The following is a 23911-nucleotide window of genomic DNA, read 5'->3' on the forward strand; positions in this document are numbered from 1 at the left end:
TTTTATTCCATTAGCAAAACAAAGGGAAGCTGTAAGACCATATGACTGAACTATAAAACCATGAAAAAAGTCTGCAAGTTAAATAGGGGAAGTGTGGTTTAATACACTTTTTTTCTCTAAAAATTAGAAAAAGATTATTTACATAAGTGCCCCTGACCCTGGAAATAGTGGGTAGTGCATTTTCTGTTGGACCCTCGTGATGCTCTGGGCCTGGAGATCCCTGTTGCGTCTGCGTCGTGGCTCCCAGGATCGCTGTGTCTGCTGCAAGGAGGATTCCTCTCGTCTGCGAGTCTTCATGGCAAATGACTGAAGCGCTGCTCAGTCTTCATGATTTTCATCCTCTCTTATGTTTTTGCGTGTGAAAAATCCAAGCTGACAAGAACATGTGTGGAATTAATATCCTCGTCTTTATACATTGTAATATTTTTTTAAGTCAGAAGTGTAATTTCAATCTAGTACCTTCCACAGTATGAAAATAATGAGGGCCAGTAGTAGCAAACCTCCGATGGTGCTACCGATGAGAATCCAGAGTGAGATGGGAATAGCTCGACCCTTCAGCACCTCCAGTGCAGTCTATATATATATTTTTTCCAAAAAAAGAGTGGCAGGGACAGATTAGGGAAAATGAACAGTGTCACAGCTGTGCTGCATAAAATCCTTTTGCAGTCTTACCTCCCCCCAGATTGTCCCTTTACCCAGAGTGAAGGGATTAGTCTCCTGAGCTGTGAGGCTGTAGGAACCTATTATCCTTACTGATTTATATTTGGCCTGCAGACATAGACGCACGGGTGATTATCGAATTTGAGTTATTGGACGCATATTTAATCATCCGTGTTCTGTGCAGGAACTCACTTTTCTGAAAAAATCATCATGAACTCTGCGGCTGACTCGGATGATGGCACTCTGTCTGAGCTGCCGGACGTCACACGCGACCTCCGTACACCATGACCTGCTGCAGTTCTGGACGTGCAGATAAACCCGTTATCTTAACAACTGTGCAAGTGCTTCAGAGTTTTTCAAACTGTGCAGCCAGGGGTCTCACCAATATTTCATCATGCATCATGTCCTCAGGATGAAAGGGACGCACTTCTCGCTGCCTGGCCTTCAGCTGCGCTACATCACTCAACACGCTGCAGTTCACTTCTGTAGCCTATGGGAGCGATGGGAAAAAATGTCACACAACATCTTAAAGCAGTTAAAGATACAAAAGCACCAAGGCCTACTCACGTTGTGTGAGAGGACATCTGTGATGGTCATGAAGACAGTGTCCCCTGCAGCCACAGAGGGCAGATACAGCCGCAGCTCCAGATTACTCACAGAGTAACAGGCTAGATTCTGCAGCTACAAACACAAACAAAGCTTTTAGTATTTTACAGAGTTGATATATTTTCATGCATGTTTACAAAAGTTGAAGGCTTTTATATGTTAATCAAGTGAGACATATGTTTACCCTGAGGTATGTGTGGAATTCTGGTCCAATTGCTTCTGAAGCCGTCCGTGTGGGGTGGACCTCATAGCGGTTCAGGTTTGACTCGCTGCCCAAAAACAGAAAAACGTGTAAATGCCTGTGCAGAGCAGACATTAGAACATAATTAAACTACACAGTGTGTGGACACGCACCTACTGACAAACAGATCTGGCTCATACAGAACAAAAGTCTGCAGCTGAACACTGTTGTCTCCCAAGGTATCCTCTCGCTCCAGACTGTCACTGTGAACCAAACAGAAGCTTATGTAAACTTCATCAACGAAGACAAAACACTGAATACATGTGTTTTTGTATCTAAAAGCGGGTGTGATATAACCAAGAGTCAGCTACCTGGAAGCACTGAGCTTCATTTGTACTCGATTGTTCAAAGATGTGCAGCTGAACTCAAACTCCAGCATGAAGTTAACCTGCAAGCAGAGCAGAGAGCAGCCTGCTGAAGTGGAACATTTCACCTAGGGGATGAGGACGGGTGGTCTGAGCGATTACTGATTACTCACACTGTTTCTTCAACATGAGCGTACCTTTGACTGAGAGCGAAACACAGGATAGCTGACGTTACACGAGTGGCTGTTTGAGGCAAGTGCTGTACACTCGATCTTAAAGTTGGCAACCTCCTATGTTAAAAAAAAAAACAACAACAAAAAACAGACAAGTGTAGAAATATTAATTAAGGTGACAGGGTTTTATGACCTACAAATGATGCAGCATGACTGTTGTTTACTCTGATGCTCAGGCTGGAGAAGTGGAGGTTTCGTGAATAGTGCAGCGTCAGGCTGGTGTTGTAGGCGTTTTCCAGTCTGTTATGGAGCTGCACTTCAACTGCCAGACGCCTACGAGAGCTGCGAATCACATACGGCTTCTGTCTGTGGGAAAATACACAAACACCCACTCAGATGTAACTCCAGAGGAGATGTTTTAACTGCTTTGGAGATAAAACAAATCCCATTTCAAGGACATACTTAGTTCCAGAGATGTCCATGTGTGCCTTCAGCACCAAGTCTGTTGTGCAAACGTCATCCTCGCCGCAGTCTTTAAAGAATGGGATCTGGGCATGTTTGAGAGGAAGGGCAGGCATGTTTACATGTGAAGTATGGGTAGCAACAAGAGAGCAGCTCACACAAACCTTTGAGCCACTTACAGATTTCTTGACGGTGGTGGGCCAGCCTTCATCCAGCACCGGTCCCGTCTCTGTGTTGTTGATCTTAAACTGCAGTGAGAAGCTGATTGGACGAATGTAATCTGCCGTGTCCTGTATCGAAGACAGAAACAATGCTGTTGCCCTGTCTTTACTGGTGTGTGATTCAATATTTAAGTAACGTGTGTGTACCAACACTCACGTAAACATGGAAGGGGAGTTTGTAGCAGACAGTTTCTCCAGTGTGCACTCGCACTGGCAGCTGTATCTGCCTGTGGGAGCTGTCGTCAAACAGAGCCCGAGCCGACAACTTCCTGTCATCCAAGGTCGCCGACACCCACAAATCTGAAAAGAGAACCAGTGAGGGAGTACTGACAAACTATATATTTGTTTGTTATGAAGGTTAAGGTGGATAAAATATTTGTAGGCTATTTTATTCAACCCCCAAAAAAAACAGATGAGATGAGACAGATAAACATTTTGGATTTGTAAAATATACCATTGTTTCAACTAATGGATTGATGTAATGATTCAATCATGAGGGGAAAAAAATTACAGAATCATCTTGTTATTTGAATTACGAAAACAAACACACCTGCACAAGTCTAAAAATCCAAGTCTACAATTAGAGGAAAGTTTTTGCAGACTTTAACAAGCTGTTGCACATCAAGACAGCAACAATGGAAAGGATTAAAAACGCCATCATAAAAGTAATTCAACAGTCTGGCAAATGCTGTTGGTCAATTTCTAGACAACTGTTTCCAAAATGTTGAGAAAGGGGAAAAAAAATCAGAAGATTTTAAAAGGGAACCATTGACGTAGACCGAAGAAGTCTTCAAAGCGCCAGGACAGAAAGGTTTAATGCTTAACTACAATTACGCCAAGGTGTCCAGTAAAATTCTGGACACTTTTCTGTTAGTTCAAATACATTTTTGGTGACCACATCTGATCACCTCTGTCCATCTTATCCTGTTTTCTGCAGCTTCCGCTGTCAAACCAATTTAGGAATTTCCTCTGTGGTCGTTCCCTTTTCCACCTGCCTGGCAGCTCCATCTACAGCATCCTTCTACAAATGATGACACTATTCCTCCTCACGTGTCTCACGTTTCTAAGACATCTAACCCAGGCTGTGCCCATTTTTATTTAAAATTTTTAATTCTACCCCTCTATGTCAGTCCCAAAGAAATCTTTATCTCTGCAACCTCCAGCTCTGGTTCCTGCCTCTGTCAGTACTGCTGCCTCCAGACCATAAAGAAAAGGGCTGGTCTCACAGGTGCTGTGTAAGCCTTTTCATGCATCCATCCCTTATCTATACCCTCAATTCCCCATTAGTACAAGATACAGTAACTTTAAAGAAACAAGAGCTTAAAACATATAATTTTTATCCCACATACTTAACTACACAAGCAAATAATTGAACAGCTCTGTGTTTTCTGTTTAAATCTAACACCCATTTATCTGGTTGGGAAGGGTTGAAGTTAAAAAAAGAATATCTTAAATGTTCGGAGAGCACATTAAACTGTTATCAGTTACAAATCAACATTGAAATGACAGCCGTTGTTCGCTGGGATGTGGGATTTATGTAAAATCCCTACCAAAAGTGTTCCTGTTTGGTCCAGGGGAGCGGGAGACAGCCGTGAAGCAGGCCGTGGCGTTCAGACAGGCAGAGTCTCTGCCTCCCCTCTGACACGTCTTCTGGATGACGTTGATGGAGTGTGGCTGGAAGGACAGACTGACATTGATCTGGACGATTCTCCGAGAGCTTGGAGAGACAGAGAATAGAAAACGTCATCTACCTTTGTGACGTTACTGAAATTTCGGACTACTTGCAAATTCATAGTTTATCTTCAGAGGTGGAAAGTAGCTTTTTAAATACAATTATAATATAATTTAGCTTAGCAATGTTCCAGGGCGTTCAGCCGTGAAATCAAATCTGCTTTGGTATGGACTTTCCAACTCTGTGTCTCCCCACCTGAGCAGCACCGCACTGCCTTGTGCTCCCACTGCCAAATCTATCAGGCCGTCTCCATCCAAGTCCAACCGGGCGCTCACGCTGCGGCCAAAATACTGCAGGGAGGGGGAAAGTGATGACCCTGGTATTCGCTGTGAGGATGAAAGAGGCAAATATCAGTTTCAGTAAATTCTGAGATACATCAGTGATGTCATAGGTGTACATAAAATGACTATACCTGTTTACATTTGTGGATGAGATAAATGCCATCTCCATGGTAGATATAGATGGCTCCCCGGTGTTCATCCTCCAGCGGAGCTCCAACCACCAGATCAGTGAAGCCGTCATGGTTCAAATCAGGAGCGGCTGACAGTGTGTAACCGAACCTGGCATCCTGGGACTTTTCCTCAGACTTCAGAGTACCATTACGTACAAACACTTCCTCCTGCCAATCACAGAAGGATGAGTTCCAGGCATCCAGATGAATTTTAAGTCTATATGTCATGTATTTGAAACCGTGAACTGTCCAACTGCTGTCTTACCCCACTGAAGGTGTAGATGTAGACTTTACCAGCCTCTTTGTTTCCTGAGCCGAGGAACATGGGAGCAGCAACCAGAAGGACATCAGTGATGCCGTCCTGATCGATATCCATCCCGCATACTTCACTACCAAAGTAAGATCCTATCTGCAGACAGAAACATGTTATTTCGTCTAACTCCCAGTAGGTGGAGCACTTGCTATGTGTTTTATTCTTGAGCAAACATAAAAAGAAGATAGAGGAGATAGTCATAAAAGATCTTTACCTGCTCTCCATTCATGGCCTGCACAATATTGACTTCACCAGCATCGCTGAGTTCAAACAGAATAACTTTGCCTTTATGTTTAAATCGAGGCGCTCCAGCTACATACAGTGTCCTCCAGTCACCGACCACTACAGATGACACTGTGTATCCTGCAAACACATTGAAATACACATCAGCCTACACTGATACCAAACTCATGGCATTTCAGAGAGCTCTCACTGAGTATTTTCGGGCATTACTACAGATTAGGTACTTTAATTTACTGTACAAAAGTGAAATGTTTGTTGTATTTTTTTGTGTGTGGTATCAAAAGGAATATGATTTGGTTTTAGGCAGCATCTGGCTCCCTCTTGAGGTCAGCCAAAATGAAGAGTGTGCAGAATTCAGCTGCCCAGCTTAAAAAATGCTGAAAGGAAGATGGAAATCAAAACACAGGTTCATCCTGACTTGCTTTGTTCTGACACGTTTACTGTAAATGAACAGTTTCTGTGTATATGGACCCTGTTTTACCCACTCTTTTAATCCCTTACTTAAAAAAAGAAGAACAACGTGGTAAGTCGAGTCAATAGATGTGGTTCTTCACTGCAAGAATACTTTTGTTTGTCCACTCTAACAAGAAAGACCATGTGACCCAAACCACCTATGAGGGTGCTCTGAGTCCATTTTCACCTGTAAGTCAACAACCCCAAACACACTAGCAAACAAAGAAAGGAAGAATCTAAATGTTGAAGTGGTGGAGCTTAAGTCCAAACCTCAACCCACTAAAATCCTGTGGCCGAACCTTGAGAGAGCTGTGCATACACAGATAAAATGAAGCAATATTATAAAGAAGACTGATCTGAGATTTTTTTCCCCAACAGACAGGCAAATATCAGATAGAAAGTGATTTATTTTAGGTTCTTGTGGTTGTACAAGCAACTGAATCAAAGGTTGTGTTTAGTTTTTCACACTGAAGCTTAGTTTCGCAGTAGTTTTATGGTGTGCCAGTGTTGAGCGTCACTGGTGGTTTTAAGTAGCATTGGTTAACTGAGATGATTTAGAGAATACTTTGTAGATTAAACAATTTTCATCATATTAATCTAAATTTATGAAGAGCTGTACCCTGGAAAAGAAAGCAAACCAAGCCATACCACATACTAACACAATTATCTGAGCCATTTAGAGGAAACCAAAACACGTGGCATCATGACAGGTGTTATGACATGTGGGTACCTAAATAAGCAGCATGATTCTTGAGCTCCAGAGGAAACTCGCTCTCAAAGGCCTCTCTTGGGGGCATGATTTTGAAGTTAGTCCCTTTCTTCAACACTCCACCATCCCAGTCGTAGGCGCCCACCATCCCAAACAGAATGCCATCCTGAGGAAATTAGAAGGGCTTGGATTAGGTACAAGCTCAGCAAAAAAGTTGGCACAAAGGTGATGATAACGGGAGGCAGGACGTACATCCAGTGTGTGTGTGGAGAAGCCAATCTGAGACATCTCCATGTGGAATGAACTCTCGTTGTAGCCCAGCGTACCTAAAGGAGGGCAACAAGTCAGTTCTCGCCTTCATCGTGATTCTTTGCTTCTCTTCCCTCCCTTTCCTTCCTCTGTCTCTCAGATCATTACCTCTGATCATTGCCTCCCTCACATGGAAGACCCCAGGTGGCAGACATTTCCTTCCCCCATGTCCCTTCCTCTCTGATTTCCATTTAAGGGTGTCGTCACTTTTTATCAGCCCTCCTTTCATGTTCCTGCTCCTACTCTGATAGCTGTGCACACCCTTGACTTTTGACTTTTATCTCTACGGTGCAATGAAACAAGTCAAAGCTGAAAACTAGCTATAGACATATTTCATTTCTCCTGAAGCTGATTATCTTTGGTCAATACATAAATATGGCAATTTTCTTGCATCAATGAAGACATTTTCATGGCTTGCATTAATGAAGAAGGGTTACCCCCACTCAGTTAAAAAGCAATCTTAATTGCATGTGCATTTTACAGCTAATGATTCAATGCTTTGCTTATAACTCGCTGCTCTTTCAAAATGAGTCCAACAAAAATGATGAGTTATAAAATGAAAAAAGATCCAGACACGAGTTTAAATCTCAAGAAACATCTCTTTAAATGTGGCCTTTCTTTCCATCATCACCTTCCAGAGTGAAGATCCTGTCTCCCAGGGCATCCACAATGTCATTAAGTGCAGCTTCATCAGTCACATTGAAAAAATATTTGTCTTCGGGTTTACTGGCGATGTCCTTGATCTCCTTAATGAAAGTCTCTGGATCCTGTTGTCTCCGGATGTAATGACCCAGAACCTGAGGTCCAGTGTGGGAGAAAATCAAGGATTTAAAAGATATGGGAAATGAATAAACATATGACAAAGTCAATAAAGCATTAATCAGAGCATGGGGTGATAGTGAGAAACACTGAGTAGACACAACCAGGCAAGTATCTTGACACGTCGGTTCAAATGTTTCTCATGGACTTAGTAACTGTCGAGAAACACTTTAGAGATGCATTTCTTTTATGTACAAATAATCAATTCATAAGCTCTGTTCTCTTACTGAGAGGAAAAGAGTTCATAAGATGGCATGACGCCCTTCTGAGATCTGTAAATAAACAGTACTTTCAGGAGAAGTGAAGAGATGGCTGCTAGGGGAGATCTGTTGCAACAGCAGCAGCTTATAGTTAGAAACCTGAAGTACAAGTGAGGAAATTCCATAAGAGAAACCAAACTTGATTCCAGCTGCAAAGTAACCAAAAGGAAATCCTCTGTTTTTAAAGTGAAGGGGATGTAGAGGGGACTGCTGTGTAATATTAGGAATGCCTGCATATAAATATGTGCATTAAGGGTGTATAGTTTCCTCTTCTCCACGTGGTTTCGAAATGTATTTAAATATACATGCATCCATACGATGTGCTGCAGGGACTGCTTACACACTGATGCGTAAAACAGGATCTGCTGTGACTGTTCTCGAGTTTCAGGACATCCGATCTCCCCCTTGAGCCATTCTCACTTGTACATGCATACGACATAGATGTGCAGGCAGCAGCACATTATGCAACATCAGAGCATGACAGAAGACTGTTTAGGCTATCATTCAACCATAAAACCCATCTTCATTTGTTTTCTTTGGTGTATTTTATCATTTCAGTTTGTACCTGTTCACACAGTCTCTGGTCTACATGACATTTCTTACTGGTTGCATTTTCTTGTCCACATGTCAGATGATTACTGTAAGCCAGTAACCATCTGTATAATACCTTTAACCCTTAAGGGGTCCTTTAAAATGCTAACACATTTCATCCTTAGGACAAAAAATCTCCCTAGGATCTTTTAAGGGCTAAACAACATTTAAAAATGGCAAAACTTCAGTCTCGCCTGTTTCCTCAAAGATGACAAAGGTTTAGTCCTTAACATGCTAAACCTTTCACCTAAATTTAAGAGAAAAAGAGAAAAACCACACAAGTTTTGTCAATCCCTGTAGAATTATGCAGGTACAACATGAAACAATCTGTGGGCTTTGAGTATTAGTCAGTGGTTTGTGATGGCAGTAAAGTCTCTATTCAAGTTATCAACTGTTTGAAGATAATGGCACAGACCGCAATGTCTCTTAAGATGTCCCTGAAGTTCAGTTTGGGTAGTTTTTAAATGGTAAGTCACCAGTCTGTTGGGTTTTGCGGCAATCATAAAAGCTAGATGGAATTTGATAAAAGGATGCATGTCTGCCTCTGGATGAACTGCAGTGACTTTGCTCATCCTGTCTCGACACAGTAATTCATGCCTTCACGACGTGGTGAGCCTTCAAAGTGCTTAGTGTAGTCTGGTAGGTCAAGCATGTTTGAATGCTAAAAAAAACCCAACTAATAACAGTGACGATAGAAAACTGTGTAGTCATAGCTACCTAACATCAGAAGATCACTGGTCCATGTCGGTTTCATCCTCACAGAGCTGCTTTGAGTAATAAAAAAACTATAAAAAGCTAGGAAACCCCTTTCTATACAATTTTTCACATTTTATGGACATACATCTCAAAACTATGTGAATGGCCTGACACCGCAGACAGATGGCATGTTGATTTTTTTAATTTTTGAAAAAAAAATGTTTTACTTTTTTTTAACTTAGATGAGCCAATGCTTTGGGAACCTGGTGCTCCTGTTTTCTAAAACATTTTCCATAGTTAAACAGAGGGGATCCCAGCGTTGCTGCTGCATGTGTAGGTCTTGTCACATATGTTTTGTCAGACTCCCTCCATCCATTGATGGGTAGAGTCTTTAAAGCAGTTAAGACAGACCCCCCCCCCCAGATCAATACATGTGATCTTTGTGGCTAAAGTTGGGCTGTGCTGCTCCCTCTTCTCCTGTGGTTTCAGTGGGGACTGAAGGTTCCCTATCTTCTCTGGTGGGACAGGGAGGGGTCCTGTCGCTGGAGTCTGCCTGCCCCTGTGACACCAACCACGCAGGATGCTACCACAGCGTGTTTCTGTGTGCCTTGCCAAGTGGGGTGGGTCTAAACAGGAGCGGGTTTTGTTCCCAGTCTTCTATTTTGGTAGACTAGAGGGTTTCATTTGGTAATTAGGCGGTGTTATTTTGGGTGAGATGTGGTGATATTGTGTGGTTGCTTGTGGGCTCTACTACATTTACACAAGGTATGAGGAATGTCTCACTCAATTAATGATATTGGTTAGGTTTATTTGATGTTTTCCACAATACATATACCAGCTAGGTTAGAGCAGGTCTGTAATCAATCCTTTCTTTGCCACGAAGAATAAATTGTCTGAGTGGCTCAAGGTTGTGCTCATATTGTCCACACCTGACACAATATACTCACAGCAATGGCGTATCTGGTGATGTTTCTGCTAATACATTCGTTCAGAGCCTCTGGTAGCTCGTCCCCATCGTGCGACTCGCCATCTGTCACTACAATCATCACCTTGGTGGCGCCCTCCCTCGCTCCACGATCAGGGCTGAAAGCCTCCGTGCTGTAAACACAGAAAACCAGACGTATGAAGCTGAAAAATCCAACCCTGTCATAATGATACAGACAGTAAGCTGGAGAGGAAAAGAAGGTCAAAATGTAATTATAAAATGAATGGGAGGGATACGGATGAGTATTCATCATTCATCATATTTTGGGTTCTTAAAATTTCAAATAAACCTCCTCTGTTATATAATATACAACGTCAAGTGAAGTGAAAATGGTTTTGAGCTTTCTCCTATCAAGCATGATGTCAAAGACCCAAGTCACATCTGGACTTTTTCCACATCTTTACGAATAATACTTGACACATACTTAAGCTGCCAGTAGACCATGAACTGGTCACTGCATGCATGCATGTGTCATTGCACCCAGATACCACATCTGTGCATTCCCTTGCAGTTGTGCTATGATCCAGAGAAGAAACCTAAATGACAAATGCACAAACAACCTCCAGCCGCACCCTGTTTGTCTGAAGGAAACCTGTTCTCACTGGGACCTGCTTCAAGTGTTGAATAGAGTTGGTAAGCCTCAGACCAAAACACTGACACACACACACACACACACACACACACACACACACACACACACACACACACACACACACACATATACATATACAGTGAGGGAGTCAGCGCTCGTGATTCCAGCCATTTTCAAGCCTAACTGCAGCTCTTGTCTAAATATAACACCGGGGTCAGCCGCAAGAAACTCCGAGTTAAAAACAACTATTTCCCCTTTGCAGGCTGCAAATTATATAGGAGGGAAAGAGAAACAGAACAGATGAGTGAAGGTAAAAAAGGAAGAAGAATTACATGAGGAAAGTGTTAACAAAGATGGAGGAAAATACATGAAACAAATAAACTACAAAAATTATTATAGCCACAGAAACAAGATAAAAAAAAATGATTGATTAGATTATGCTAAACATCACAACTGAAGTCTAAATGTTTTGATGAATACAACAGTTGGCAAAGACTGAGAAATGAAAAAAAAATGCTGTTGAAAAAGAAAATGAAGAAGGAAGAAAACAAGACACGTAAAAGTAAATGAAAAACAAAATACGAAGGAAGCAGAGATCAAAGAGCAGAGAAAGTGAGGGGAGCTAATTGGGAGGCCTGGCTATATTTACGGCACATTTTATGAAGTCGCAGCAGTGGTAATGACACGGCACAGCGGTCTGTGTGTACTTTTGCATGTGGGTGAGTAAGAGCTTTTCAGACGGGTGCGGCAATGAAGAAATCAGGGCCAATCCAATTGTAGGGACTCGTTTTATGTTAATGGGAGAGTCATCTGGTCTGAGTCCTAATTGTATGATAAACTCTTCCTGTCATTTTACGCGATGAGACTGTCATCAAAGTTCCCAAGTTCATAATAAAATTATAACAAAATATACAGGCTGTTTATACACGTCGTTTCACGGGCTATTTTAACTTTTATTAGGTAGGTTTAACTATCTGGAGAGAACATTCCTCATGTAAAGAAACCTTAAATTTGAAATAGAATCAGCTACTTCATATTTGTCTTTGGCACATCGCTTTAAGTCTGGTCTGACATGATTTGTGAAAACAGTCGTCTGACCACGTGGACGTCAGATGCTGTAAACAGTTCTTTTCTCATGAACAACAACAGTTCTGAATGTCACGGGATTTCACGATGATAAAAATATTGTTAGATCTTTCATTTATGCCGATAGAAATAAATCATCTTGTCCCCGTGTGGATTCACTGGATGCCTTGTTATAGTCATGCATCCTGTCATGGGCTTACAGTAAGTTTACATCAGTCAGGTTACAGGAAGTTGTGGAGTGTGTTTCAAGTTAATTTCTCTTACAGTTTCTATGCTTCCTTTCCTACCACACGTTTTTTAAGTCATATCTAAAGCTGTAAAAGGTTGATACATTTCTGGGATAAATTAGCACTCAAGCAGCCATCAGGTTTCCTCTGAGTCGGGCTTCAGAGCGGCCGGTCTAAAATAACATTTCTTTTTCTCTTGGACGTCTGAGGTTATATCCCTATGTAAACCTGTGCAACTCTTTGATATTTGAATCTGAATAACAAAAGTCCCCATAGGGAGAGAGGGGACAGTTTGTTTTCTGCTGGTTCTTTTCAGACTGTATTTCAGCTCAGTGCGTGGGCTCACGGTTACGTTTACAATCTGGGCTGGAAGTATCAAAAGTGTCAAAAAGGTGAGGTTAGAAAGTCAGGAATTCAATGCTGTGAATGTTTGTTCTTGACAATACATTTAAAAAGCAGCATACGTGACGTTAAAAAGTAAAGTGTAGGTCTCTCTGACGTTTGTGTGGATGTTCTTTTGTGCGTGTGTGTACCGTACGTGCATCTGTGTATTTTCACAGCTGCAGGAGCACTACTTGGCTGACCAGGCCGTGCCCCACCTGCAGGCGTGCTGAGCCAGCAGCCAGCAATCCCAGCTCAGCTAATCTCACTATTTTTCTACCCCGTCTCTCTCCTCCGCAGTGCCAACAGGGCTATCTGTCCATCTGTGGGTGTAATTGGGAGTGGATGTGTTTGTGTAGTTTCGGTCATACTCTAAGTTGTTGTATTTTGAGAACACCCTCCCATCACATTAGATGTATTTCCTGAAAAAAAAGTTTGCGATGAATGAGAAAACTTAAGGTCCTGTAATTTGGAAAAATGACTTGAAACTGCTTTTTTTCTTCTTTAGTGTTATTGCACTTCCTGTGAAATATTCTTTTTGCCTCTCACAACATCTGGCAGAAAAAGAAAAGAGACAGTGAAAGTGAAAGAGCAGACAGTAGCGTCTTTTTAACAGTTACAATTCCAGATATTACTTTTCAATTGCCTTTTAAATTTTCTTCCAAAACGTCAACCTTTAAAATACACCAGAAAAACAGGAACTCTCCAATTACCTGCGTGGTTGTGTGCTCATCCACTGTGTGTGTGTGCGTGTGACTGTGTGCGTCTACATAAGCAGAATGCTGATCCCAGACACGTATCCCTAAATGGCAGCTGTGGCCACACATATGGGTCTGGGTGTGGTGTGCTATGTGGGCATGTCTTTAATAAAGCAGGAATTTTATTTTGAAAAGAATTACTTATTTTAAGAGTATTCACTTATTCGTAACCTATAGAGATGTTTCTTTAGACTTGGGTTACCAGCTTAAATACCAGCAAACATTCCTCTTTAAAGACTAGTCATGGCGCTCTGGAGGCCTGCGTGATCACACTCTGGGCCACTTGTGGAGCAACACCACAAGCTATAAACATACTAATGCCACAGTAATTTGATGGTACTGAAGAGCTGGCGGTAGCTTTACACCAACAAGACATTGAGAAACTAACATTTAGAGGTGTGTTTGAGTTCGTCTCTTCATTTTGGTTTTACTTTTTAACTCTCCCCGACCCCTGAGAGAAGTATCAGGCTAATACTCAACACTCCACTCTTCTGACCAAGGGGGCATTGCCATATTGAAAGGACACACTATTGGCGCTTTTACACTAGTACCCACTCGGCTCTCAACTCGGCCAAGTTTCTTTTCCATAACAATTCACCATCTGGAGAAATAGGAGAAAATTGGAGCGAAGCTGCTGTGACATATTTGATTGTGTGATCTAAACGAAGAAGACAACAACACTAAAGATGTAGAACCTGGAGGAGATGATATATGTGCTGCTGGGTCTGTGGCTTGTGTTTGATACCAAGTTAAAAAATGAGAGTGAGAGAAGCTTCAAGCGGCTACGCTTTTTTTTTTTTTGTGTGTGGCAGGGTGCAGGATTGGGGCATCCAAGGGCGTAGGTTTGGTCTCAACATTGGTAGGGACGATATAACAGCATAACCTGCATGTACTTTTTGCTGGGGACGGGACATTAATAAGACCAAACAGATTGGGTGAACGGGGGTCAGGGCTACATTTGTCACGAATATGAACCTAATTAGTTGATAGGCTAAATGATCAATGCAAAATAAATCTGTATTGACTTATTCTAACTTTCATGTGTATTGGTTCACCTGATACACGGTTCGATTCAAACCTTTGTTTTCAAAAATTACTAAAGAAACATTTTGAAAACTTCCAGAATATTCCAGGATTTTATTAGCAATTTAAATTGCAATATTTGAACATAACTTAAATTATATTAACATACACAATAAATACAAATTTATTAATAATCTCTTAACTACTACTTAACCTATATATGGAACTACATGTTAGCCTACATTTTCCTTCACCACAAGAGTAATACATTGCTTTAAAATAATTCACTTAATAATGGCAGGGTCAATTCTATCCTTACAACATTTGGGAAGACAATCTAAATTACCTATATATCTGAACTCATTATATAATGCAAATAAGGTTGCTTAAAAGTTGGTGGGGACAATTTGAGCCTCCTGAAAAGTTGGTAGTGTTATGTCCCTACCGTCCCTATGCAAACCTACGCCCTTGGGGGCATCGTCTGCAGGGGTGAGAGGGAATGCAGGGGAGTGGCACACGAGGCTGGAACAGCTGATGGTGCACAGGTGTGTCTAATCACTCTCTGTGTATTTCAGTAGTGTGCGGGCCCTGGAGACGAGAAAGGAAGGACGCAGAGCGGAGCTCTGCTGAGATGACAGAGCTACTGAAAGTGGTGTGTGCAGATCTGTGCCTGGCTGAGTCCTAGTTTCACGTCTGTGTGATTTGGAATAAAATAATTAAGAATTTCCTCCCCGAAACCCTGTGTCTGCTGTCCTGTCTGGTGACCCCCGTAGCACGAGCATTGCTATAGTTTGTCTCGACGCTGCTGAAAAGTCAGCTGGGAGCCGCGAGCAGCTATGAAGTGACAGCGCTCCTGGTGGATCTGGTCGTTCCTTATCACCCGTCTAGATCCCTTTTTAATTATCTCCTCAGCCACCAGGTTTATGAACATCTGCACCTCAGAGTTGGATCATCGAATAGACTTTCGCGCTGCCATTGCCTGTCGAATAAAATGACCAAGAAACCGCCGTCAGAGTCGCTCTTTTGCTGATTTCTGCCTCCTGACTCAGACGTCTGACGGGTCAACCCCCCGACCAATCGTTGGCCTGTAGTGTGATGATGTCAGATACAGCCGACTCAGCCGCTCAGAACCTCTGCAGAATAGTTACAGAAAAGTATCTACACGGCACGGGTAGACCCCTGGTGGGAAAGCGCAAAACCGAGAAGAGGCGAGTCGAGTCGAGTCGGGCTGAGTAGGTACTAGTGTAAAAGCGCCATATCTGTTTCCATGGTTACTTCAACAGTGAGACAGCAAAAAACAAACAAACAGAAAAACCGTGGCTTAGTATATGTTTTATTTTTGTGATGCAGCGCAATTTCTTGAAAGGAAACAGAGAAGGAGAAAACTAATGTGAAGGGGCCCTACTGGGAGAAGCTAAATACCAGCGCCAAGCGGCGGTCTTCATCGATCCTTGTCATCCAACCTGTCTGTATGACACAGCAGCGTTGGTTTAACAAAGTAAGACGGCAATCTGAGACCAACAAAGCCTTTTCCTACTTAATCCCTTCAAGATGGAAGTAAAGGATGTGTGACGTCAACATCTCATTCTCCATGAGGTGGATGATACCTGGGATAATGTCCTTGTAATAAAAATGAAAACAAGATTACTTTTAGTGGATGGAGAAGAAATGAATTATTTAAGAAGCCATTATTAATATTCCCTTAACAGTATTGACGTGTGAAATAAATAACCTGGGAAAGGTTTACTTACTTATTTAGGGTAGAAAAACAAGACTACTTGCCATGCAGTTTACAGACAGCATGACGTTTTAGTGCTACATTAAGGTGTATGTTGTTTTTTTTACTGCTTAACCCTTCATACGATGTGTACCAACATGTCAGGCACTGCTACGAAAGCTAATTCAATTTTATGTGTCGACTGGATATGACAGAAAATAGCATCATTATGGCCATAACCAGCCCTACGATGGGCTATCGGTTCACATCCAGGCTTCGAAAGCACTGGCATGATAGCTTGCACCTCTTTTCTGTACAGTGATGGAATGTTGTTTTTTTTTTTGTTTTTTTTTAATGTAATGGTTGTGTGTTTGTGTATTTTGGATGTGTGTGGGCCTTCTGAGTCCGTAATAAAGATTATCATAATATTAAAGGACCTCTATTAACATCGTAACTTGTTTGTAATAACCATAGACTGTAGTTCTACTGAAATGACCAAATATGGTCACTTGCCCTGTAAAGGGTCAAACCTAACTTTTACTTTGAATACAGTTTCATCAATAGCACTGTTATTGTTATGTTTGCAGTATTGTTGTTCTTTGAGTATTTTTTGTCGTATATTAGCAAATTAATACGATTCCACTACTGCTCATTTCAGGAATTGCAATATCATCATTAGTGCTGCTGATGGCATGAAGGGCTGGAACAGCTTGCGTCATTTATGGTCTTCAAATGACATGCCTTTATAGATCACATTTTAAATGATTTGGATTGATTTGGATTTTGAGTTTTATTTCGGTCCATTTGGATACAACATAAAAATAGTCCAATATTTGAAATGGCACCGAAAACGTATAGGCTGAAGCCAAGGCTTATTATGCCTACCCTTTTATGAACCTCAACTCAGGAAGTTTTATTCAAAACAAAACTAGTAATTTAGATTCAAACATTGAAAAAGAATGGATATATTGGACAAGTAACAGAGGTATCTAGACAAGAAGCAAAGACAAAAAAAGACAAAAACAAAACAAAAAAACATACTATAAATTACAAGGAGTGATAAATTGAGTGGTTTTTGGCTAGAGAGCAGAGGTTATGAGTAGGGTGTGTAAAAAGAATGTAACATACCAAGTGGCTTACAGGGCACCTGGTATGCATGTGGTGCTGCTTCACCACACTCCTCGGCTAAACGGCCGCGGAGAGCGGTCATGCAAACACATGCTTCAAATTGCTACTTTAATGGTATTATTATAATATTATCATATCAGTGTTTTATATTTATTTAATATTTTATTTTTGAACTTATTTTTGAATTTGTTTACAGTAATGCATAGTTTTAGTTCATTTTCTAAATTATTCCATAGCTGGACCCCCTTTATTGATATACAGTTGCTTTTAGTATTGGTCCGTACACCCATTTTCTTAAAGATACATGACCCCCTAAGTGGATATTTGGACTCCCTAACTTCAAACAGCTCCTGCATGCAGGGTGGGAGTATATTATTGTGTGCCTTGTACATGATTAAAGCTGTATTAATGTCCACTAGGTCCTCCAATTTTAGGGTGTTTGTTTTAATAAAGAGTGGGTTGGTTTGAGCAAGGTAGTCTGCATGGTTTATGATTCGTATTGCTTTCTTTTGCAGCATGTATAGTGGTTTGATGTTTGTTTTGTATGTGTTCCCCCATACCTTCACACAATAAGTTAAGTATGGAAGTATGAGGGAGCAGTACAGTATGTAGAGTCGATTGCTGTTCAATATGTGTTTCATTTTGTATAATATAGCAATTGATTTAGAGACTTTTGTTTTTGTGTTATTGATGTGTAGTTTAAATGGTTGCAGCTTGAGGTGCAATCAGTACAGGTTGAAGTGTCTGGGTTTTAACTGTGTTGACAAAATGTGTCCTTATGAATGCCCTTCATTCCTGGTATTCACAACCTTGTGTGTCGTAATACATTTATGGGATCAATTTGAGGATTATCAGCCAGAGGAAGCAGAAAATAACTAGCCTCTATTTTTCTGCTGCAATGCCCATTCGTTATTCTTTAAAAAATCATCAGAGGAAGCGAGAGGAGATTGAAACAAAGCAAAGCAAAGTTGTGCATTAAAACGCTGAACCATTGAGGAAAGAAAGATACACTTTGGAGTTTTACTCGCATCAGAAATAGAGGTTTAAATGTTAGCCAGACTATCAGAATGGGTTTTGATGTGATAACTTTAATAATATAAAATTCCATCTATCATAACATAATCTTTACAGTATTTTATTATATATTGGGGGAGTTGTAGCCTCGTGGTTACAGTGGTGGGCTTGGGTGTGGAGGAGGACAAAGGTTCAAGTCTCCTGGTTGGCAATCAAGGTCAACCATTGTGGGCCACTGAGCAAGTGATTTTTTCAAAAACTGCAAATACTGGAGTACAAAAGGCCAAATGTATAATGCAGTTTCATTGGCACACCTGTTGAAGCAACTTCATAAAAATTGGTAAATTAGAAAAATGTAACAAAACAATAAAGAGAGATGGGCCTGAGCTGAGGATTATTGACTGTCTGTGGAGCCTCTGAAGCTAAGTGTTCAAAGAAGAAAGCTGTGTAAGATGCAAAACTTCTGCAATCCTGCACATCCTATACAACAGGGTGATTGAACAACAAGGAGTATTACGTCAGAGATGTCTTTGGGACCACAAGACGTCATTTCATTAAAATAACTCCTCAACTTCATGTTAATCTCAGACCAACTTTTTTCCCTTTCCGTTTTTGCATGATCCTTTTCTTTTTTCAGCTGCAACACAACATTTTTGAGACACATAAAATATCAAAATAAAGTAAACTGAAGTGACTTAATCTTATCATAATCTATATTTCAGTAGACCTTCATCCAAAAGTTACCAACATATGTGGGAGAGTGAAAACATACTAGAAGAACCTGACTATCACAACCGCACATGATACAGTGCTGTATTGAGAGGCAAAACCCAAAGAATGTTATGCCAAAAACTAAACTGTTTCCATTCATGCAGCCAAATCTGACCCACATTTGAGAATGATAAAGATCAGCCAGAAACAGCCGTTGACAGTCCTACCAGGCCTTAAAGATGGCATGTGCAGTACGCGTCTCTCGTCCCTCCTGTCGGCTGATGTTCTTGGCGGCCTCCACCACTTCCTGTGTGGTCTGGTAGTCTTTCAGAGACCACTCGTGGACTGCTATTTCTCCATACTGCAGTATACCAACCTGAATGCACACAAAAGCATTTCTAAAATGCCACACAATCACGGTTGCGCTTGAACGTAATTATGGAAAGCAAACCTCATGTATTGTGTTTCTATGGTGGTCTATCTCTTTAAGCACCAGTTCTGTTCTTAAAGCAAACAGTGCACTTGGGGGATTTTTGAATTCATTCAAAAACCAGAGGTATTTCCTCTTCACCTCACATTGCCTACTACCCCTTACCCCCCACCTTCTCTTTACATAACTCACAGAAGCCCTCTCTTGCTTTTTTAGTTGTTTTGCTCAGAATAATGTCCCCTCCAAATCATTTCTCCTCAACCTCTGGGGCTTCTGTCTCTGTCCATTACTGCAGCAATTCTTTCTGGTCATAATTGCCAAACTTGCTCTTAGTACGATCTCTGTGTCCCTCTGTTTCCACTCAAGGGACTAGCTTGTCTTACTTTTTTGGGCACCAGTGAAGGGGTTACTGAGGGACTCACTCAGTTTCAAACCCACAAGTTTCCATTACTAATGTAAATAATATTTACAGGCAGCGCGTACAAATGTTTACCTGCATCTGGTCCGAGCTGATGTGGAACTTGCTGAGGATGTTGCTTAGAAAGTTCTGGACCTCATACCAGGGGTAGATGCTGTTGGAGCCGTCCAGCACGATCACGATGTCCATGTATGTGGAGCACCCTGCCACATGTGGGAGTTAACAAATATTTGGTTGGTTGAAGCAGACCTCTGCAACATGTGCCACGTTTTCAGTGTGTGTTTGCAATTGTTTGGGTACTTTGTGCAGTTGGGGCGATGGTTTCTCTTGGCTCGAGGTCGTCACTGACAGAGGCACAGATGCCAGTGCTGAACATGGACGTTCCACACTCCTGTGACCAAAGAGGGGCACATGCCTGCCAGACAGAAGCACAGAGACATGTAAAAACACAGAGAACAGCAACTGTTTTTTTTCAGTTTCATTACAGTGATAGTACGATTGTTACTGATGACAAATCTGACCAAGTGAACTGTGTATCCACACACACATGAATGCATCATGACAGCAGAAGGGAACAAAAAGAAAACAAGTCATAAGAGGGAAAAAGTCATGGAAACACTACAATAGTGTGGTTTTGAGGATAAAAAATGTGGGAGAGGCAGAGAGATGGAGACTATTGTTGACATGCTGGCAGTATCTGTCGTCATGAGTGGTTTAACAGAGCTGGAGCTCAAGACCCGCGAGGTAATTAAAATCTGATTGTGCTAACCGTTGGGCGGGCAAGTAAAGGGGTTGCTGGGGCCCGCTATAAAAATATTTCTGTCTTCAAAGCATGCCGTTTATTTGGTTTTCATACTCAGAGGAAAGAAATGAGGGGAGGAGATAAGAGAAACTGAGCTGTAGAAAGACAAAAGGGGGAGAATGAAAGTGGATTGAAATGGGGGTAGAAGGAGAGAAAGAGAAACATCCTGGTTTTTCTTGCCCTATCATTATAGACGGGTTTCTCCTCATGCACACAGACAGGCAGCAAAAAAAAATGGAGAGAGAGAGAGAGAGAGAGAGAGAGAGAGAGAGAGAGAGAGAGAGAGAGAGAGAGAGAGAGAGAGAGAGAGAGAGAGAGAGAAGGAAACCACGGAGGGTGAATATGGAGAAAAAGCGAAAGAGGTGCTATGGCTTTTGGTAGGTCTGTCATTAACAAAAGGCCAGAGACGCATTCTGATCCTGTTTTAGACCTGACCACTGGGGTTAACATAAACACTCAGGAACACACACACACACACACATACACACACACACATACACACTTAAATACACTCACATTAAAGTGGCCTAAGCTGGCAAGCACTGTGAACTGTACACGACTCCACGCCTGTTGTAGCATTAAAACCCCAGCAGACACCAATACAAGAACACGCCCATAACATACACTACTGACTGCAGCTAGGAACGTTACATGGTCCAACAGCCGACCTGTGTCTGTGCTTCACAAACACACCTCTATAGTGTATTGTTGCCTCTTGGAGGCAGTGTCAGAAATGTCAGCAACAAAAGGTGTGAGGTGTGTGCTCCATTGTGGGTTGCCTTTTGTCCATAAACTTTAATCTGCTGCAGAGAAGACACAAGTCACAGTGGACGTGTTCTGTTTTGTGTTGGAGTGGCACTAAGTGTTGAAATAATTAGAACTACTCAGTGCAGCTATGGTCTGCTTTTCTTCTGTGATGATAAATTCTTTATATCCCTCTGGATACTTTTGTGCTACCATAAATGATCCCATATGATCCTAATGGCAGAAATATCCTTGCATGCAAGACTTAAGCTTTGTGATTAGAGAGCAACAATGACATGGTTGCCTGTGATTATCAGGACTTTGAAGTTGAAATTTGACTGCAGATAAATTATTTTCTTGAATAAGAGTTCTCATAGATTAAACTTGTATTATTTAACAAACTAGTCAAACATCCATCCATTCCTGCACCAAATCTGTTCAAACCTACAGTTTGAGACCCACAGTCCAAGTTTTTATGCAAAACTTAAAACTGTCCAACTTTCAATACATATATATATATATATTTATATATATATATTTATATGTATCTGATTTACACACATTACTATGTGTGCAGCTTCGTTGGTATCCGGCATCCAGGCTCTGACCAGCAACGACCCAAAATAAACTTCTAAGCAGAATAGGGATAGTTCCTTTTTATGAACATAAAGTAACCCAACCCATAAAATGTTATCAAAAATAAGTGTATTAATGATAATCTACAATCATTAATCAAGCACAAATAAACATTCTCTGGTTCACTGATCTGAATTTGCCAGTATGACATCTTTGGGCCTTTTATTTCTTGACATTTCATAGATTTATCTGCTTATTTGACTCGTTGAAAATATCCAGAGATAAGAGATCCATAGAGAAACAACCTGGTAACCTGTGAGGTGCCTGCTATATTTCTGAAATCACAGCATTGTTTTTCCTTAAATACATGTAGGATGAGTGCAATATGCACAATGCAATTCATCAGCGTCGTTTTTGATTTTAGCATGAAGATGCAAATCTGATGTTCACATCAGAATCACAACTGTCACAACATATATAGATGATGAGATGTAATTAACAAAATGGCAAACTAAATTAATTGTTTTCTCCTGCCATCCATTGAGAAAGCCTAAAAGTTCATTGTAAAGCATGATTTTAAATTTATCAACTGAATCAAGCTGACTGCCTGAAGGAGTTCAATTGCTCTATTTCACCACTAAAACTCTGAAAATATTCAAATATTTAAGAAAAATCTCCTCATTCAAACCCGCATAATTTACATTGTGTATTGTAATCCACAACAGAGCACTTGTAAGTTTCTATTTAAACAAATATGATGCTTATGAAAATATGATAGTTTACACATGTGAACCAGAGAAGACTGTTGTGCATTATGAAAGCAAGTGATGCTACAGTTTATTTCCTCCTCTGAAAAAAATCTGCATATGAAGGAGGAGGACAAAGGAAGTTAAAGATGAGTGAACCTTGCATGGTCACACCTAAAGTCAAAAACAGAACGAGCTGATTCATCATGACTGTAAAACAAACACTGCCTGCTCTCACCACATCCCTTCAGACTTCCACACACCAGTTTAATGCCCATGTGGCAAAAATGTCAGGAGTTTAGACTACTCACCAGGAAGCCATCAGGGTGCTGTGGTGTGAGGGTCATTCCCAAGTGCGAATTCCTCAGATTTTTAGAAACATTCTGGAGAGCGGTATCGCCTGTGGGGGATGGACAGAAAAGCAGTTTAACATTGGATTAACATATCTAAACCTTTGAATAATAATTTTTCAGAGAGTCTGATTTTGCTCAGGTTATTCTTCATCTCACCCAGATTCACTTTGCTGCAGTTTGAGTGTTTCTCATCTCCCACAATGCATTTGTACACATCTCCTTTTCTGTTATTGGCTGGCCCATCCCAGGGAGCGCCAACCAGCAGCCTTCAACGGAATTACTCAATTATAATCACAAAATAATCCTACATCATCTTTGTGTATATTCTGACTGCTTGGGGACCAGTCCTTCTTTCACTTTTTTTTTCACTGGTCTTTCATAAACTTACTGTTTCTCTCCATCAGCTTCATGTTGTAAGACAGAGAAACCAAATAGAGCATCCTCTGGGCCGCTGAAGATCCGTGGATGCTTCACATCTATATTGAAACACTGACACAACTCTGGAAGACATAAATAAGTTGCACAATATTAAAAATATGGGAAATATATATATATATATATTATCTTTAATCTACAAGAAAACATACAGAGATACCAAAAAGGTATAGAAAAAGATCTCAAAAGTCACGTTTCCATGACACTTTTTCACAAAAGAAAATCAAAACTCTTTGTAACTCTCGTCCTGCAAGACTACTCTTCAAAACAACCAAAAAGAAAATTTAAACATAGCAGACGATGGACAAAACCATCTTTAGTCTTTGACAAATAATTGCGACTGCTACCGATGTTGAGAAAAATAGTCAGATGATGATAACTATTCAGAGTAATGCATGTGTGCGTAATGCAATAAACTGCGATAAACTGTGAACACAACAAAAGATAAAACATTTTTATGATGAAATAGCAAAAACATGGAATGATTTTAATGTGTCACTAAATATAAACATGAAATTGAGACAGGCTAATAAAGAATTTT

The 23911-nt window shown here is 40.9% G+C and overlaps 1 protein-coding gene across 1 annotated transcript in view; it reads right to left on the bottom strand.

The window, feature by feature from the left end:
- Position 1: 1 nt before the first annotated feature.
- Positions 2-23911, bottom strand: part of itga10 (integrin, alpha 10) — a 36215-nt gene continuing 12305 nt past the window's right edge. The window contains exons 2-30 of the mRNA XM_061716903.1: positions 23324-23435; positions 23092-23201; positions 22894-22982; positions 20015-20129; positions 19790-19917; positions 19094-19242; positions 10192-10342; positions 7510-7675; positions 6822-6895; positions 6591-6735; positions 5379-5527; positions 5117-5260; positions 4813-5019; positions 4596-4726; positions 4219-4385; positions 2826-2968; positions 2627-2737; positions 2448-2533; positions 2210-2351; positions 2010-2102; positions 1819-1895; positions 1621-1710; positions 1451-1535; positions 1228-1341; positions 1043-1150; positions 853-960; positions 673-768; positions 460-573; positions 2-372 (exon numbers count right to left, since the gene is read on the bottom strand). Coding sequence (XP_061572887.1) covers positions 319-372; positions 460-573; positions 673-768; positions 853-960; positions 1043-1150; positions 1228-1341; positions 1451-1535; positions 1621-1710; positions 1819-1895; positions 2010-2102; positions 2210-2351; positions 2448-2533; positions 2627-2737; positions 2826-2968; positions 4219-4385; positions 4596-4726; positions 4813-5019; positions 5117-5260; positions 5379-5527; positions 6591-6735; positions 6822-6895; positions 7510-7675; positions 10192-10342; positions 19094-19242; positions 19790-19917; positions 20015-20129; positions 22894-22982; positions 23092-23201; positions 23324-23435 — 3458 coding nt within the window. The 3' untranslated portion in view covers positions 2-318. The remainder of the gene's footprint in view (positions 373-459; positions 574-672; positions 769-852; positions 961-1042; positions 1151-1227; positions 1342-1450; positions 1536-1620; positions 1711-1818; positions 1896-2009; positions 2103-2209; positions 2352-2447; positions 2534-2626; positions 2738-2825; positions 2969-4218; positions 4386-4595; positions 4727-4812; positions 5020-5116; positions 5261-5378; positions 5528-6590; positions 6736-6821; positions 6896-7509; positions 7676-10191; positions 10343-19093; positions 19243-19789; positions 19918-20014; positions 20130-22893; positions 22983-23091; positions 23202-23323; positions 23436-23911) is intronic.

The sequence above is a fragment of the Cololabis saira genome, chromosome 3, assembly GCF_033807715.1.
Source record: "Cololabis saira isolate AMF1-May2022 chromosome 3, fColSai1.1, whole genome shotgun sequence".
In the NCBI taxonomy this organism is placed as follows: domain Eukaryota; kingdom Metazoa; phylum Chordata; class Actinopteri; order Beloniformes; family Belonidae; genus Cololabis; species Cololabis saira.